We start from the raw sequence: 14,450 nt of genomic DNA, 5'->3' as shown, positions 1-14,450 counted from the left end.
TGCAAATGATGGCCAACTTTTAATCCACCATAATTACCCAAAACCGACGCTTTCCTCATCAAAGCCGACAAACCTTCCGCCACTAAAAGAAAGAGAAAAGGGGAAAAAGGATCCCCTTGCCGAAGACCCCTAGTAACAATAAAATCTCTCGTCGGGCTACCATTAACAAGAATAGACACTGTGCTATTAAACACCAAAGCTTCCATCCAACTCATCCATCTAGTTCCAAAACCCATCCTTCGCAACAAAAATCTCAAGTAATCCCACGACACACAATCATACGCCTTCTCAAAATCAACTTTCACCATCATACATTCCAAGTTTTGCTTTTTTGCCATATCCAAAATTTCATTCACAATCACCACTCCATCTAACATATTCCTTCCCGCCACAAAAGCCGATTGACAATTCGAAACTAGCTTTCCAATCACCTTCTTCAATCTATTAGCAAGCAACTTAGCAAGAATCCGATACAGACTACCGATTAGACAAATTGTTCTAAACTCATCCAAACAACTCGGATTTTCCACTTTTGGAATTAGAGCAAGAAAAGAGGCGGTAATTGCTTTAGGAAGTGTTGCAAATTCAAAGAACCCGTTGACACAATCCATAATATCATTTTTTTAAAACGGCCAACAAACCTTGTAAAAACCCATGTTAAAACCATCCGGCCCCGGGCTCTTATCACCATCAGAACTCCAAATAACATCCTTCACTTCCTCCTCCAAAAACATCCCCTCAAGATTTAAAGAATCATCCGACGATAAGGCGACAAAATTAACCCCTTCTAAAATCGGCCTTGAATAAGTATTTTCGGAAAATCTACTTTCGAAATGCCTTCTAACCTCTTCCTTGACCACCCCCACATCATCTATCCAACTATCAACCTTATTCCTTATATTACGGCTATTGATTACCTTATGAAAGAATCGCGAATTGGAATCACCATCCTTTAACCAAAGAGCCCGTGCCTTTTGACGTAAAAAACTCTCCTTATGACGCACCACCTCCCACATTTTTTTTGAAGCCATTAAACGATTGATGGCCAATGAATCAATATCCACCGGATTATCGCCCATCATCGCAAAATCCAAAGCATTTAATTCTTTGAAAGCATTCTCTTCTTGAAGATCCAAAAGATCGAAAACCTTCACATTCCACACCCGAAGTTTACTACGAAGAAACTTAAGTTTTTCCTTGAAAGGATAAATAAATCTATTACTTATAGGTGCATCAAGCCAACACTTTTCAACAAAAGAGTAGAATTCAGCATGTTTCATCCAAGCGTTGAAAATTTTAAACGGTTTAGGCCCCCAATTACGCACATTCCCTTTAAACCAAATGGGAAAATGGTCTGAAAGCTCCCTACTCCCTATCACCTGATTCTCCACTTTCCACAAATCTAACAAACCTTCCGTCAATAAAAAGCGGCAAATTCGGCTACAGCAAGTTCCATCAAAACTAAACCAAGAGAAATTCCTTCCAACTAACCCCACATCAACTAACTCCATTCTATTCATAAAACTATTAAACTCATCCATCTCAGTACAATTAACTGCTCTCGAACAACCCCTTCTTTTGGCCTCAACTTTAATTGCATTAAAATCCCCTCCAACACACCATTCACCCTCCAGAAACTTCTCCTTAAAATTCAGCATGTCACTCCAAAATCTCCTCTTTCTTTGAATACAGCAAGCAGCATAAACATTTATAACATAAATATTAACTCCCTTCCACAGAACGTTCAGCCCAATAAACCTTTCCCCCACAAAACTGAAGTTCAATTCGAATAACCATCGACACCAAAGAGATATCATACCCCCTGATCTACCATCTGACGCTTTAAAACATCACACCACATCTGATCCTCCCCATAGCTCATAAATCAACCTCTCATCAACCTTCTGTAACTTGGTTTCTTGAACAAGGCAGAGACCAAATTTCTCCTTTTTAATCAATTGGCTAAAACGCTTCCTCTTCAACACAGAACCACATCCCCGCAAATTATACGAAACAACATTCATTAAGAAATAGTCGAAGGTACTACCTGCTTAACAGAAGAGATGTCGTTCCTTGATTCCATCTCCTTTATAGCATCCACATACACACCATCTTTTTCGCACCCAATGATTCCAAAAGCCGCAGCCTTGGACCATAGCCTCATCGCCAAATCTTAAGAGTAACTCTTCTTCATTTTGTCATTAACCTTCACCAAGCACGAATCAGAAATTGTTTCAGGGGATGCCTCTGTTTGCTGGATAGTGTTTCTACCAGCCACAACTGCTTAAGGTTTTTTACAAGCCTAAACTTCCTGTCTTCGTAGAGGTTCAAAAGCGGATCTGGAAATATCCAAATGGTGTCCTTCTGATTATTCCCCAGTCTAATGAAAAGAACCAAACGTTGCCTTACCCTTCACGTGATTTGCACGAGAGGATTTAGAACATTCCTCATTCAACGCAAAGGGTACATCTCCCACCGAGTGGGCCTTTCGCAGAACCGGCCAAATTCCTTTTAATGCCGAATAAAATTGACCCAATGCTTCAGTAACTTTCCTTCGCGTCTCTCTCCTCAGATTACTTGACAAGTGCCTATTTCCTTCTTTCGTGGAATTAGTGTGCTTCAAGGGACCCACTTGTTAGAACAAGATTTGTTCTGATCAATTATCTTAGTTTTGATGATAACAATAATATGAATTTTGCTTAAGATAATATGGTACTCTAATCCAATGCAATTTCCCTTTCAGGAAATATATAAAAGAGTACGCATAATTCAACGCTCAGAAGCTTTGTCTCAAAGGGTTCAGCATGCAACATCAGAACATGGTCTGGCAAGACATCAGAAGATGGTCGAAGCAGAATCAGAACATGGGTCTATGAAAGCATCAGAAGAACATGAGATCAGAAGCACTGAAGCTCAGAAGATGGTATCACGCTCAGAAGCACTTCAAGGTCAGAAGATCAGAAGATGCTATGCACCAAGCTGTTTGACTCTGATGATTTTCAAACGTTGTATTCACAAACATCAAATCAGAAGAAAGTACAAGTGGCAGGCTACGCTGACTGACAAAAGGAACGTTAAAAGCTACTAAAGGCTATGTCAGTAGACACAGCGTGAACAAGGCTCGAGGTAGTTGACAAAAGCGTATAACATTAAATGCAATGCTGTACGGAACACGCAAAGCATTAAATGCACTCAACGGTCATCTTCTCAATGCCTATAAATATGAAGTTCTGATGAGAAGCAAGGTTAACGACTCTGAACAAGATTATTCAAATTAACTTGCTGAAACGCTGTTCAAATCTAAACTCAGAATCTTCATCTTCATCAAAGCTCACTACATTGCTGTTGTAATATATTAGTGAGATTAAGCTAAAACGATTAAGAGAAATATCACAGTTTGTGATTATAGCTTTTAAGAAGCATTTGTAAACTCTTGAATTGATTACATTAAGTTGTAAGGAACTAGAGTGATCGTGTTGATCAGAATACTCTAGGAAGTCTTAGGAGTGAACTAAGCAGATTGTAACTAGAGTGATCGTGTGGATCAGTATACTCTAGAAAAGTCTTAGAGGGTATCTAAGCAGTTGTTCCTGGAGTGATCAGTGTGTGATCAGTAGACTCTGGAAGACTTAGTTGCTGACTAAGTGGAGAACCATTGTAATCCGTGCGATTAGTGGATTAAATCCTCAGTTGAGGTAAATCATCTCTGCGGGGGTGGACTGGAGTAGCTTAGTTAACAGCGAACCAGGATAAAAATATCTGTGCAATTTATTTTTATCTGTTAAGTTTTAAAGCTACACTTATTCAAACCCCCCCCCCCTTTCTAAGTGTTTTTCTATCCTTCAATTGGCATCAGAGCGCCGGTTCTAAGGTGCAAGCACTTAACCGTGTTTAGAAAAGATTCAGGAAGAGAAAAACGCTTCATTAAAAGATGGCTGGTGAAACTCCAACAAATACACCTGCATCTACATCTGGCTCTGCTGAGCAATACAACGGTAACAATGGTTATACTAGACCGCCGGTATTTGATGGTGAAAACTTTGAATACTGGAAAGATAAACTGGAAAGTTACTTTCTTGGTCTAGATGGTGATCTATGGGATCTTCTGATGGATGGTTACAAACATCCAGTAAATGCCAGAGGCGTAAAGCTGACAAGGCAAGAAATGAATGATGATCAGAAAAAGCTTTTCAGGAATCATCATAAATGCAGAACTGTTTTGCTGAATGCTATCTCTCATGCTGAGTATGAGAAGATATCTAACAGGGAAACAGCCTATGACATATATGAGTCCTTGAAAATGACTCATGAAGAAAATGCTCAAGTCAAGGAGACTAAAGCTCTAGCCTTAATCCAGAAGTATGAAGCCTTCAAGATGGAGGATGATGAAGACATTGAAAAGATGTTTTCAAGATTTCAAACTCTTACTGCTGGATTGAGAGTTCTTGACAAGGGATACACCAAGGCTGATCATGTAAAGAAGATCATCAGAAGCTTACCCAGAAGATGGGGTCCTATGGTGACTGCATTCAAGATTGCAAAGAATCTGAATGAAGTTTCTCTGGAAGAGCTCATCAGTGCCTTGAGAAGTCATGAAATAGAGCTGGACGCAAATGAGCCTCAAAAGAAAGGTAAGTCTATTGCATTAAAATCAAATATCAAGAAATGCACTAACGCTTTTCAGGCTAGAGAAGAAGATCCTGAAGAATCAGAATCTGAAGAAGAAGATGAACTGTCTTTGATCTCCAGAAGGCTAAATCAACTCTGGAAGACCAAGCAAAGGAAGTTCAGAGGCTTCAGAAGTTCAAAGAGATTTGAACATGGAGAATCTTCTGATGACAGAAGATCTGACAAGAAGAAGGTCATGTGCTATGAATGCAATGAGCCAGGACACTTCAGGAATGAATGTCCAAATCTTCAGAAGGAAAATCCCAAGAAGAAGTTTCATAAGAAGAAAAGTCTTATGGCAACCTGGGATGAGTCAGAAGATGATTCAGACTCTGAAGATGAGCAGGCCAACTGTGCGCTGATGGCGACAGAAGATGACGGATCAGAATCTACATCAGAATCAGATTCTGAAGAGGTATTTTCTGAACTTACTAGAGATGAGTTAGTTTCCGGGTTAACTGAACTTCTGGAATCCAAGTCTCAGATTTATATCAAATACAAAAAGCTGAAAAAGCTATTTGAATTTGAAACAAAGAAGCTTGAGTTGGAGAATTCTGAATTAAAAGAAAAACTTTTAAAATTATCCAATGATGTTGGATCTTCTTCTGACTCAGAAAAATCCACTCCTAGTCTAAACCATATTCTGAAAGAATATGATTTAAGTTTCAGGAAGTTCTTATCTAGAAGTATTGGCAGAAGTCAGCTAGCTTCTATGATATATGCCGTGTCTGGAAACAAAAGAGTTGGCATTGGTTATGAGGGTGAAACCCCATACAAACTTGAACCTGTTGATGAAATGAAACTCACATACAAGCCATTGTATGATCAGTTCAAGTATGGCCACTCCCATGATATTAGGCACACTTCACATGCTCAAAGCTTTCACATAACAACACCAAAAAGCATGTGACACAACCTAGGAAATATCATGAGACTCACACTAAAAATTATCATGTTGTTCCTCCTATTGCTTATAATGTCAAACCCAAGTTCAATCAGAACTTGAGGAGAACTAACAAGAAAGAACCCAAGAAGATGTGGGTACCAAAGAAAAAGATTGTCTCTTTTGCAGATTCTCTTGGTGACAAAGAAGACAACATTCAACATGTCATGACACCTGGACTCAAGATGCTCTCAACACTTGAAGGAAAGAAGGACTGTCTTTCAAGTTCTGGTACTTAAAGCTGTTGAAGAAACCATGTTGGTAGAAGATCAGAAGAGAAAGTTTATCTGTCTTGAAACCATTTGTTTTGTTTCTAAAAGCAATGGTGTTTCCTTCTTGGATACTCTGAATGCTCTAAATGCTACAGAATATACAAAATTGAAACATTTATTGTGGACGAATCTAAATGTCTGGTTTGATGATAAACTTGTTTCTGATGAAACAACGTTGTTTAAGAATCTCTGCAGATACAGTTTTATCCTATCAGAAGCTGCAGAACAAAGAAGTGAACCTCCAGAAGCTGTGCATATCAGAAGTAATGGATCAGAAGATCATTCAGACTTATATCAGCACACTTCAGAAGGAGTATTTCCAGAAGAGAAACTAGATCAACTCAGAAGCAGTAATCAGAATCTGAAGGCGTAAAGTCTATTCTTAATACAGCTGTCATCTACTTTCTGATGATGAACACGTGTCTGTACGGTTAGCACAAAGCGTGCAGTTGAAAGGACGCCGACCTAGGTAACTGTATTAAATCATTTCATTTACTGAGTTCTCTCTCCTAATGTCATTTCTCATTAAATGCATATTAATTTCTTTTTAAATCTTTTTAAATAACCCGCTTCATCTTCATTCCCTCTTTTTCTATCTTTCTCTCTCGTCTGTGCATTCTTTTCGTTGCATCTCTCTTCAAACCCTAGTTCTTGATTTGATCTCAAAGCATCATCATAATGAATCCATCTTCTCGTTCATCAATCTCTAAAGAAAGAATCACTTCCACACAGAACCGTTTAAGCAAAAATGATGCTCCATTGAAAACATGCTTAATACCCACGAAAGAACTGGAAGTTCTATGTGAATCTGCTGTGGACATCAACAACCTTAAAGCAAATGGCTTTCAGTGTGATGCAAGAATCCTTGAGCAAGGATGGTCTAAATATCTTAATAGATTGGTTGGTCCAATTTATCCTGAACTTGTGAAGGATTTTTGGGTACATGCAACGGTTACCCCAACTGCCATCATTTCATTCGTGCTAGGGCATGAAGTGATTATCACTGAGAAACTCATCAGAAAGCTATACAATCTTGATGATGAAGAAGGTTGGTCTGGTCTTCAACCCCATACAGTCGACTGGACTCCAGTCGAAAAACAAATCTCCACGGTCTTTGGAACTGATTCTCATTTCACGGGCACCTTAAGACCATTTTATAAAGTATGGGCTGAGATTATTCTGGGTTCTCTTCACCATAGAAAAAGGATGCTCTGCTCCTCCTACATCAGTCCGACTCACAAGTATACTCTTTTCTGCATTGGCAAAAAGATAGAGATCAACATCTCTCATATTCTATTTGAGAATCTGAAAACCTCTATCTTTGAGTCAAGAGAAGATGAAAGGGCGAAGTACCCTCATATTCCAAGAACAACCATTCCTTTCGGAAGGATGATTTCAGACATTCTGATTGAAAGCAAAGTGGTGGACTCCATCAGAAATCGTAATGCCTCGCATTTTCTCGGAGTAACTCAAGGTCCCATCTTCAATGGTGTTGATCTGTTCGGACTGGAAGTCATTAAGAATGTACCTGTTATGTGCACAAGCTTTCCTGACATTCTGTCAAGAAGAATTGCCGTTGAAGGATTCATATCTTTGTTTCATAAAGAACTTGATCAAGTTGTCAAGTTTTACTTGGAAGATTGTGTGAGGAAGCAATCAGATGTTGATCCTGCTTGGATCCGTGGCAGAGTACTCCCGTCTAAAGATGATATTCTGAAGAAGGATAAGAAGGAACGACAGGCGAGGCTAAAAAGAAAGGCAAAAGAAGATGAGGCTGAGAGAGCCAAGAAGCTGAGAGTCACCTATGACCCTGACAAGGTAGGATCTTCTGAACACAGAAATAAAAGGATCAGAGACTCCTTTCACAGAACCAGATCTTCAAGGCAGGTTTATACTCCACCTTCTTCTGTCCCTAAACCTTCTCTCCAATCACCTCCTTCTGAACCAAAAGTAAACTTCACTTTACCAAATTCTTCTCCATCATCCTTCTCCTCTCCCATTCTAAACCCCACACCTTTAAGTATTCTTCCACCAACTCCTTCTGATAAATCCCCCTCACCAATTCCCTTTACAAATACTCTACCCTCTCCTCAATCCATCCCTTCTGATACTCCAACCTCATCAATCATTCTCTCAGATATCCCCTCTTCCTCAACCACCGCACCTCCACCTTCTATATCCCATCCATTACCTACCAGAAAATCCCAACCCTACTGTCTTCTCTACCCTGACTACAAATTCACCTTCAATCCGCCTGAACCTGAACCTTCTACATACCTGGAACTCTTCAGACATGAAGTAATCAATGGCTTAGACCTTCTGAAGGAAGCCTTTCTAAATGGTCTGAATGATGTTTCTACAAGAAGTATCTGGAAGAGATTTCGCAAGGATTTTCAAGTAGAAGCAATGGGAGTACAGAAAAGACTAGTGGCTGCTGCCCCTGGTTACCCTGGTTACCTTCTGGAGGAAGATAATGGTATATACTACCATCCTCTCAGAAATTGTGTTGCTGCTGAGGAGAAGCCCTTTTTGGATGAAATGGAACAGTTAAGACTGGCTGCTGCAATGGAAGCAAACCCATGCAGAGATATGGTTATCTGGATTCCTGAGTATCCTGTTCTGCTTGGAGACTTCAAGACCCTATTTGACTATCTGAGGGAAAACCCGTCTGTGAAAGACCCAAGCTTGGTCATTCCAGAAGTTGTTGACCCACCAGAAGTTGAAGGTCCTTCTGCTCCAAGGAATCTAGCTGCCATTCTTCAGGCACTTGAGAATGGAGACTCTGAAATTCCTGCTGCAGAGTATGGAGATGCTTCTATGCAAGAAGCAGATGCTGAAGATCATGTTGCTGAATCAGACCCTGTTGAGGAAATCCCAGCAAATGATACTTCTATGGAAGCTGCAGATCAAGTTGTCATTCCTGTGGATCGAAGCTGTGAAGCTTCCTCTGGTGAACCTTCTCGTCTTGCAAGGACTCTTGAAGAAATTCAGAGGAGACAGGATGAGCAAAGCTCACTCAATGACAAGTATGATGCTTTCATTGAGAGGCAAGAAGGACACAACAATGATGTTAAAGAGATGCTGGCCAAGATCTTGTCAAGACTAGGGCCATCTTAGATTGAGTCTGTGTTGTGTCTGTCTTTTCTTTGCATCTGTTTTGTTTCTGTGCATCTGATCTTATCATCTTGTACCTCTGTACCTGTTGTTTAAACCTTAATGAAATCATCTTCTTCCTCCGTGTGTTCTGTTTATTCATCTGAATCTTTTCTATTTTTTGATGATATGACAAAAAGGGGGAGAAAGATAAGTGATAAATGATTTGATTTAATCAGTTGCACTAACTAACAAGAACTGCAAGTTCTATATGGTTTAAGTGTTTTGCAGGTATAAAGAAGTGAAGAGAATCTTCAAAGCAAACACAGAAGCAAAACCATGGAAACTGAAGCAAGCTGAGTGCTGTCAAGCTTCACAAGAAAGAAGAATGAATCAGAAGCACTGATAATAGAATTTGATCCATATTTGTCTATTTGTTTTTGACAAAATTCTATTTGCTCTGATACATTATTTTAGCCTATATAGCTCTGAGATATATATGGCTCTGATACATATAATGTTATAGCTCTGATACATATAATGTGTTAGAATATACATCTTATGTTCTGACTCGTTCATGCTGACTTTTGTCGTTTAGTATTTGTTCTGTAACATTTCAGGATGTAGAGATGCGCTGATGATGCTCTGGTACATTCAACAATGTTCTGATACAAATCTAGCATGAAGTGATGTTAGTAGACATTCAAAGTTCTGAAGCTATCCGAGGGAAGCAGAAATCAGAAGATGTGAATGTTCTAAAAGATCCAGAAAACTCAAGTTCTGAAGCTGTCCTGAATGGAAGCAGAAATCAGAAGCTGTGAATGTTCTGAGGATCAAAGAAATTCAAGTTCTGAAGCTGTCCTGAATGGAAGCAGAAATCAGAAGCTGTGAATGTTCAGAAGATCAAAGAAATTCAAGTTCTGAAGCTGTCCTAGATGGAAGCAGGAATCAGAAGCTGTGAGTGTTCTAGGGATCTAAAGAAATTCTAGTTCTGAAGCTGTCCAATGGAAGCAGAAGTCAGAAGCTATGAATTCTCTGAAGGCAGAAGCTTATGTGATCGTCTCTACCGAAATAATCAGGGAAGTCTTTTATTAAAGTTCTTCAAGTATTTATTTCAGGGGGAGATTATTTATCTCAGGGGGAGATTGTTAATCTCAGGGGGAGACATATTCACATGCTTATGCTATAGCTGTGTAATTTGTCTTTTGCCGTCTGTTCTTTCTGATCGCAAATTCATATCATTTATATATGTTTTTGTCATCATCAAAAAGGGGGAGATTGTTAGAACAAGATTTGTTCTGATCAATTATCTTAGTTTTGATGATAACAATAATATGAATTTTGCTTAAGATAATATGGTACTCTAATCCAATGCAATTTCCCTTTCAGGAAATATATAAAAGAGTACGCATAATTCAACGCTCAGAAGCTTTGTCTCAAAGGGTTCAGCATGCAACATCAGAACATGGTCTGGCAAGACATCAGAAGATGGTCGAAGCAGAATCAGAACATGGGTCTATGAAAGCATCAGAAGAACATGAGATCAGAAGCACTGAAGCTCAGAAGATGGTATCACGCTCAGAAGCACTTCAAGGTCAGAAGATCAGAAGATGCTATGCACCAAGCTGTTTGACTCTGATGATTTTCAAACGTTGTATTCACAAACATCAGATCAGAAGAAAGTACAAGTGGCAGGCTACGCTGACTGACAAAAGGAACGTTAAAAGCTACTATAGGCTATGTCAGTAGACACAGCGTGAACAAGGCTCGAGGTAGTTGACAAAAGCGTATAACATTAAATGCAATGCTGTACGGAACACGCAAAGCATTAAATGCACTCAACGGTCATCTTCTCAACGCCTATAAATATGAAGTTCTGATGAGAAGCAAGGTTAACGACTCTGAACAAGATTATTCAAATTAACTTGCTGAAACGCTGTTCAAATCTAAACTCAGAATCTTCATCTTCATCAAAGCTCACTACATTGCTGTTGTAATATATTAGTGAGATTAAGCTTAAACTATTAAGAGAAATATCACAGTTTGTGATTATAGCTTTTAAGAAGCATTTGTAAACTCTTGAATTGATTACATTAAGTTGTAAGGAACTAGAGTGATCGTGTTGATCAGAATACTCTAGGAAGTCTTAGGAGTGAACTAAGCAGATTGTAACTAGAGTGATCGTGTGGATCAGTATACTCTAGAAAAGTCTTAGAGGGTATCTAAGCAGTTGTTCCTGGAGTGATCAGTGTGTGATCAGTAGACTCTGGAAGACTTAGTTGCTGACTAAGTGGAGAACCATTGTAATCCGTGCGATTAGTGGATTAAATCCTCAGTTGAGGTAAATCATCTCTGCGGGGGTGGACTGGAGTAGCTTAGTTAACAGCGAACCAGGATAAAAATATCTGTGCAATTTATTTTTATCTGTTAAGTTTTAAAGCTACACTTATTCAAACCCCCCCCCCTTTCTAAGTGTTTTTCTATCCTTCACCACTCTGCTATCATGTTTCAACAGACAGGTTGTACCAACAACACCTGTCACACCTCCTGTTCACTCAGCATAACCCTCATGATGCTCCTCTAAAAAAGATCCAAAATCTCTTCCAGACAAGTTATCAGACGTCGTGCCTCCCATTTTCATGCAAAACGTCTTTTCTCCATTAATGTTAAAAGAAAAAACAGCTTTGGCTTTTTCAGCCTCGAGACCCTCCCCTTTACCGCCTTCGTCCCTCTCTGTCTCTTGACCTCTCCCTTCTTCACCGTCTTCAATAGCAAAATCCCGTTCAGAGTCTGAATCAGAAACTTCTTCCGATGAAACAGTACAATTATCATCTTCCTTATATTATGAAGCAATACAAACCCTAAGAGGACCTTGAGTGTCTTCCACCACTTTCAATCTCATCACAACTCCTGCAATCTTAACTGACAAAGATTCATTGATAATGGAAAGACAACTGGTTCTAATTAAGAAGCGAGCAACATCCAACCTATCTTGGCAAGCAGATTCATTATCAGCTCGAATAAACGTTCCAAAAGGTAAGGCTATAAAGCTGAAAAAACTCTATTTCCACACATGGCAAGGGAACCCAAAATTTTTCACCCAAGTGACTCTTTCTTCATCCACCATCCCCGACTTCCACTTCTTCACCTCCAAGAACCACTTCTCCAGCCATGAACCCCCACTCTCAATAAGATTATTCAACTCTGCTCCATATCATCTCTCTTCAAGCAAACAGAGTCTTGCTCCCATAGGCGTCACTTTGATCCCAAAATAACCCTCCATGTCAAACACATCTTGAATATTGTAGGTCAATCCTGCCGTTGCCACCTTCCCCAAATATGCTTTACTAAACCTTCTGAAATCTTCTTCTTCTATCTTATCGTACACTAGCTGATGTTTGACAGTCGAGCTTCGCACTTGTTCATCCTCCTTCATCACCACCCCCGCATAGGACCTCCCATATCTAAAACTTGCATATACCCTCTTTCTTATATCCTACTGCACCAAGTTGTGTCTCATCCCTTCAGAAGTCTTCTTCACGTTTTCCCTAACATTCCTCTGAAATCCTGGAATATTGACAAAGAGTTTTTGCTTCCCCACAAATATGTTGTCAAGCTTGGTAGCCAGCATTGTATCGTCTGTCACATTGAAAAACCGTGTGAAACCAAATCTCTGCCCTTGTTTGTTCCTTCTATTAAGAATGATCACCTCATCCACCTGACCATACTCTTCAAAAAGTTCGAACATGTCCCTGGCCTTCATCTTCTCTAGGAACGATGTGAAGTAAAAGGAGGATTGGGAACGATCAGCCACCCTCTTACCCTTGTTGGCCATGTCCCATCTTCTCCCAAACTTGTTCGCATCAAGCTTCTTAGAACCTACTGTTATCCATGGTTGAGTTTTCTCGCCGTTCTCCGGGGGTCGCAGTGACTAGGCCCGGGCGACTTTTTACCATAAACACAGGTCTCTGCAAAGTCGTAAGACCGTGTATGGGGGCTGACGCCTGCCCAGTGCCGGAAGTTAAGGAAGTTGGTGACTTGATGACAGGGAAGCTGGCGACCGAAGCCCCGGTGAACGGCGGCCGTAACTATAACGGTCCTAAGGTAGCGAAATTCCTTGTCGGGTGAGTTCCGAAAGTTACCACCCCTCTCTCCACTTTCTCTCTCTCTCTACTTTCTCTCTCATATTCCACTCACTCGGTAATATAAAAGGTTAAGATTCACTAATATTCATTTTGTTTCTTTTGGTTAATGGCTTTATCTATGGCTAGAGGGATTCCAATTCCCCTTTTAATAGAAAAATTAAATTTGGAATCATGTATTCAAGAGGATGGAACTCAAATATTCAAGAGGAATGCTATGAATCCTAATCTAGTATTGATCATATTAGTCTCATTAGTCTCATGTACAAGTTGAAATCAGACGTCCAAAAAAATAAACGAAATATTCCTTGCACAAGAAGTTAAGCCCCGTAGCAAGAATACTACTATGTAAATTTTCAATAAACAAAAAAGTGAAAACAAAAAATCCCATTACCGATAAGTGTGAGAATCGGTCTTGCAAGTATCACCTTTGAAACATTGCATTGGTATTTGGTTTAAAATAAATCACAAGTTTTATCATTAGTGTTGATTTCATTAACAAAAGTAATTTATTTCTCTCTGGCATAGTCTTTAAACTTTTTCTTATCTTGATTAAATATCATAATATAGAACAACACCTCTAGCATAGTCTTTAAACTTTTTCTTATTTTGATTACTGGTCATAATAGTACAACACCAATGTGTTTCAACTTTTTGCTATTATATTTTTGAAATCAGTTTTATATTATCATTTTAAAGGTATATTCTGTAAAGATATTCATCAAAATCATTTTAAAGATAAATTATTTTAAAAAATTATTTAATTTTATTATATTTTAATAAATAAAAATTTAATTTATTTAATGTCAGAAAGGATGAAAAATTTGTGAGAAACAATATATTTTCATCAAAAATTTTAAAAACTATTATTACAAAAAACATCCATGACTGTGACACTTATTATGAGATTGTTTTAAAAAATCCCCACAAATTAAAATAAAAAATATCATCCTGATTTTGACGGTTATTTTAAGAAATCCCCATAAATTTAGTTTACTTAAAAAATTGACGGTGAATCATTAAAATATAAGAATATTAATTAATACTTTAAATTTATAAATTTAATATCTTTTATCACTTAAAAAGCCATTATTGGAAATGAGTGGTTATGAATCACTAGTCACTATTTGAACTTTGCTATGAGGATTTCGGAGTGGTTGAATTGAATCTTAACTTAAACATACACAACTTTTTTTTTGTGTATAAAAAACAATGTTCTAACCAATAATAAGTTATTAAGCTTAATTAATAGATACTACTATAAAATGAAATATATGAGACAACAGGTTAAAACTCATAAAATGAAATATATAAGACAACAGGTTAAAACTC

General features: G+C 38.6%; 1 protein-coding gene across 1 annotated transcript; it reads right to left on the bottom strand.

Moving 5' to 3' along the window:
* Positions 1-623: 623 nt before the first annotated feature.
* On the bottom strand, positions 624-2,164 carry LOC131623395 (uncharacterized). Its single transcript, XM_058894406.1, has 3 exons — positions 2,048-2,164; positions 1,891-1,976; positions 624-1,773 (listed from the first exon to the last, which is right to left on the bottom strand). Exons 1-3 carry the CDS (start codon positions 2,162-2,164, stop codon positions 624-626), a joined length of 1,353 nt encoding a protein of 450 aa, XP_058750389.1.
* Positions 2,165-14,450: the final 12,286 nt, after the last annotated feature.

Source organism: Vicia villosa, unplaced genomic scaffold (assembly GCF_029867415.1).
Source record: "Vicia villosa cultivar HV-30 ecotype Madison, WI unplaced genomic scaffold, Vvil1.0 ctg.000063F_1_1_1, whole genome shotgun sequence".
NCBI lineage: Eukaryota > Viridiplantae > Streptophyta > Magnoliopsida > Fabales > Fabaceae > Vicia > Vicia villosa.
This window is presented reverse-complemented; position numbering and strand designations above follow the sequence as displayed.

Excerpts from the sequence above, each read along its gene's own strand:
- LOC131623395 (XM_058894406.1), bottom strand. The coding sequence starts at position 2,164 with ATGAGGCTATGGTCCAAGGCTGCGGCTTTTGGAATCATTGGGTGCGAA. Across the intron at positions 1,977-2,047 it reads ACATCTCTTCTGTTAAGCAG|AGGAAGCGTTTTAGCCAATT; the intron begins GTAGTACCTTCG and ends TCTGTGTTGAAG. Across the intron at positions 1,774-1,890 it reads TTACAGAAGGTTGATGAGAG|TTTTGTGGGGGAAAGGTTTA; the intron begins GTTGATTTATGA and ends ATTGAACTTCAG.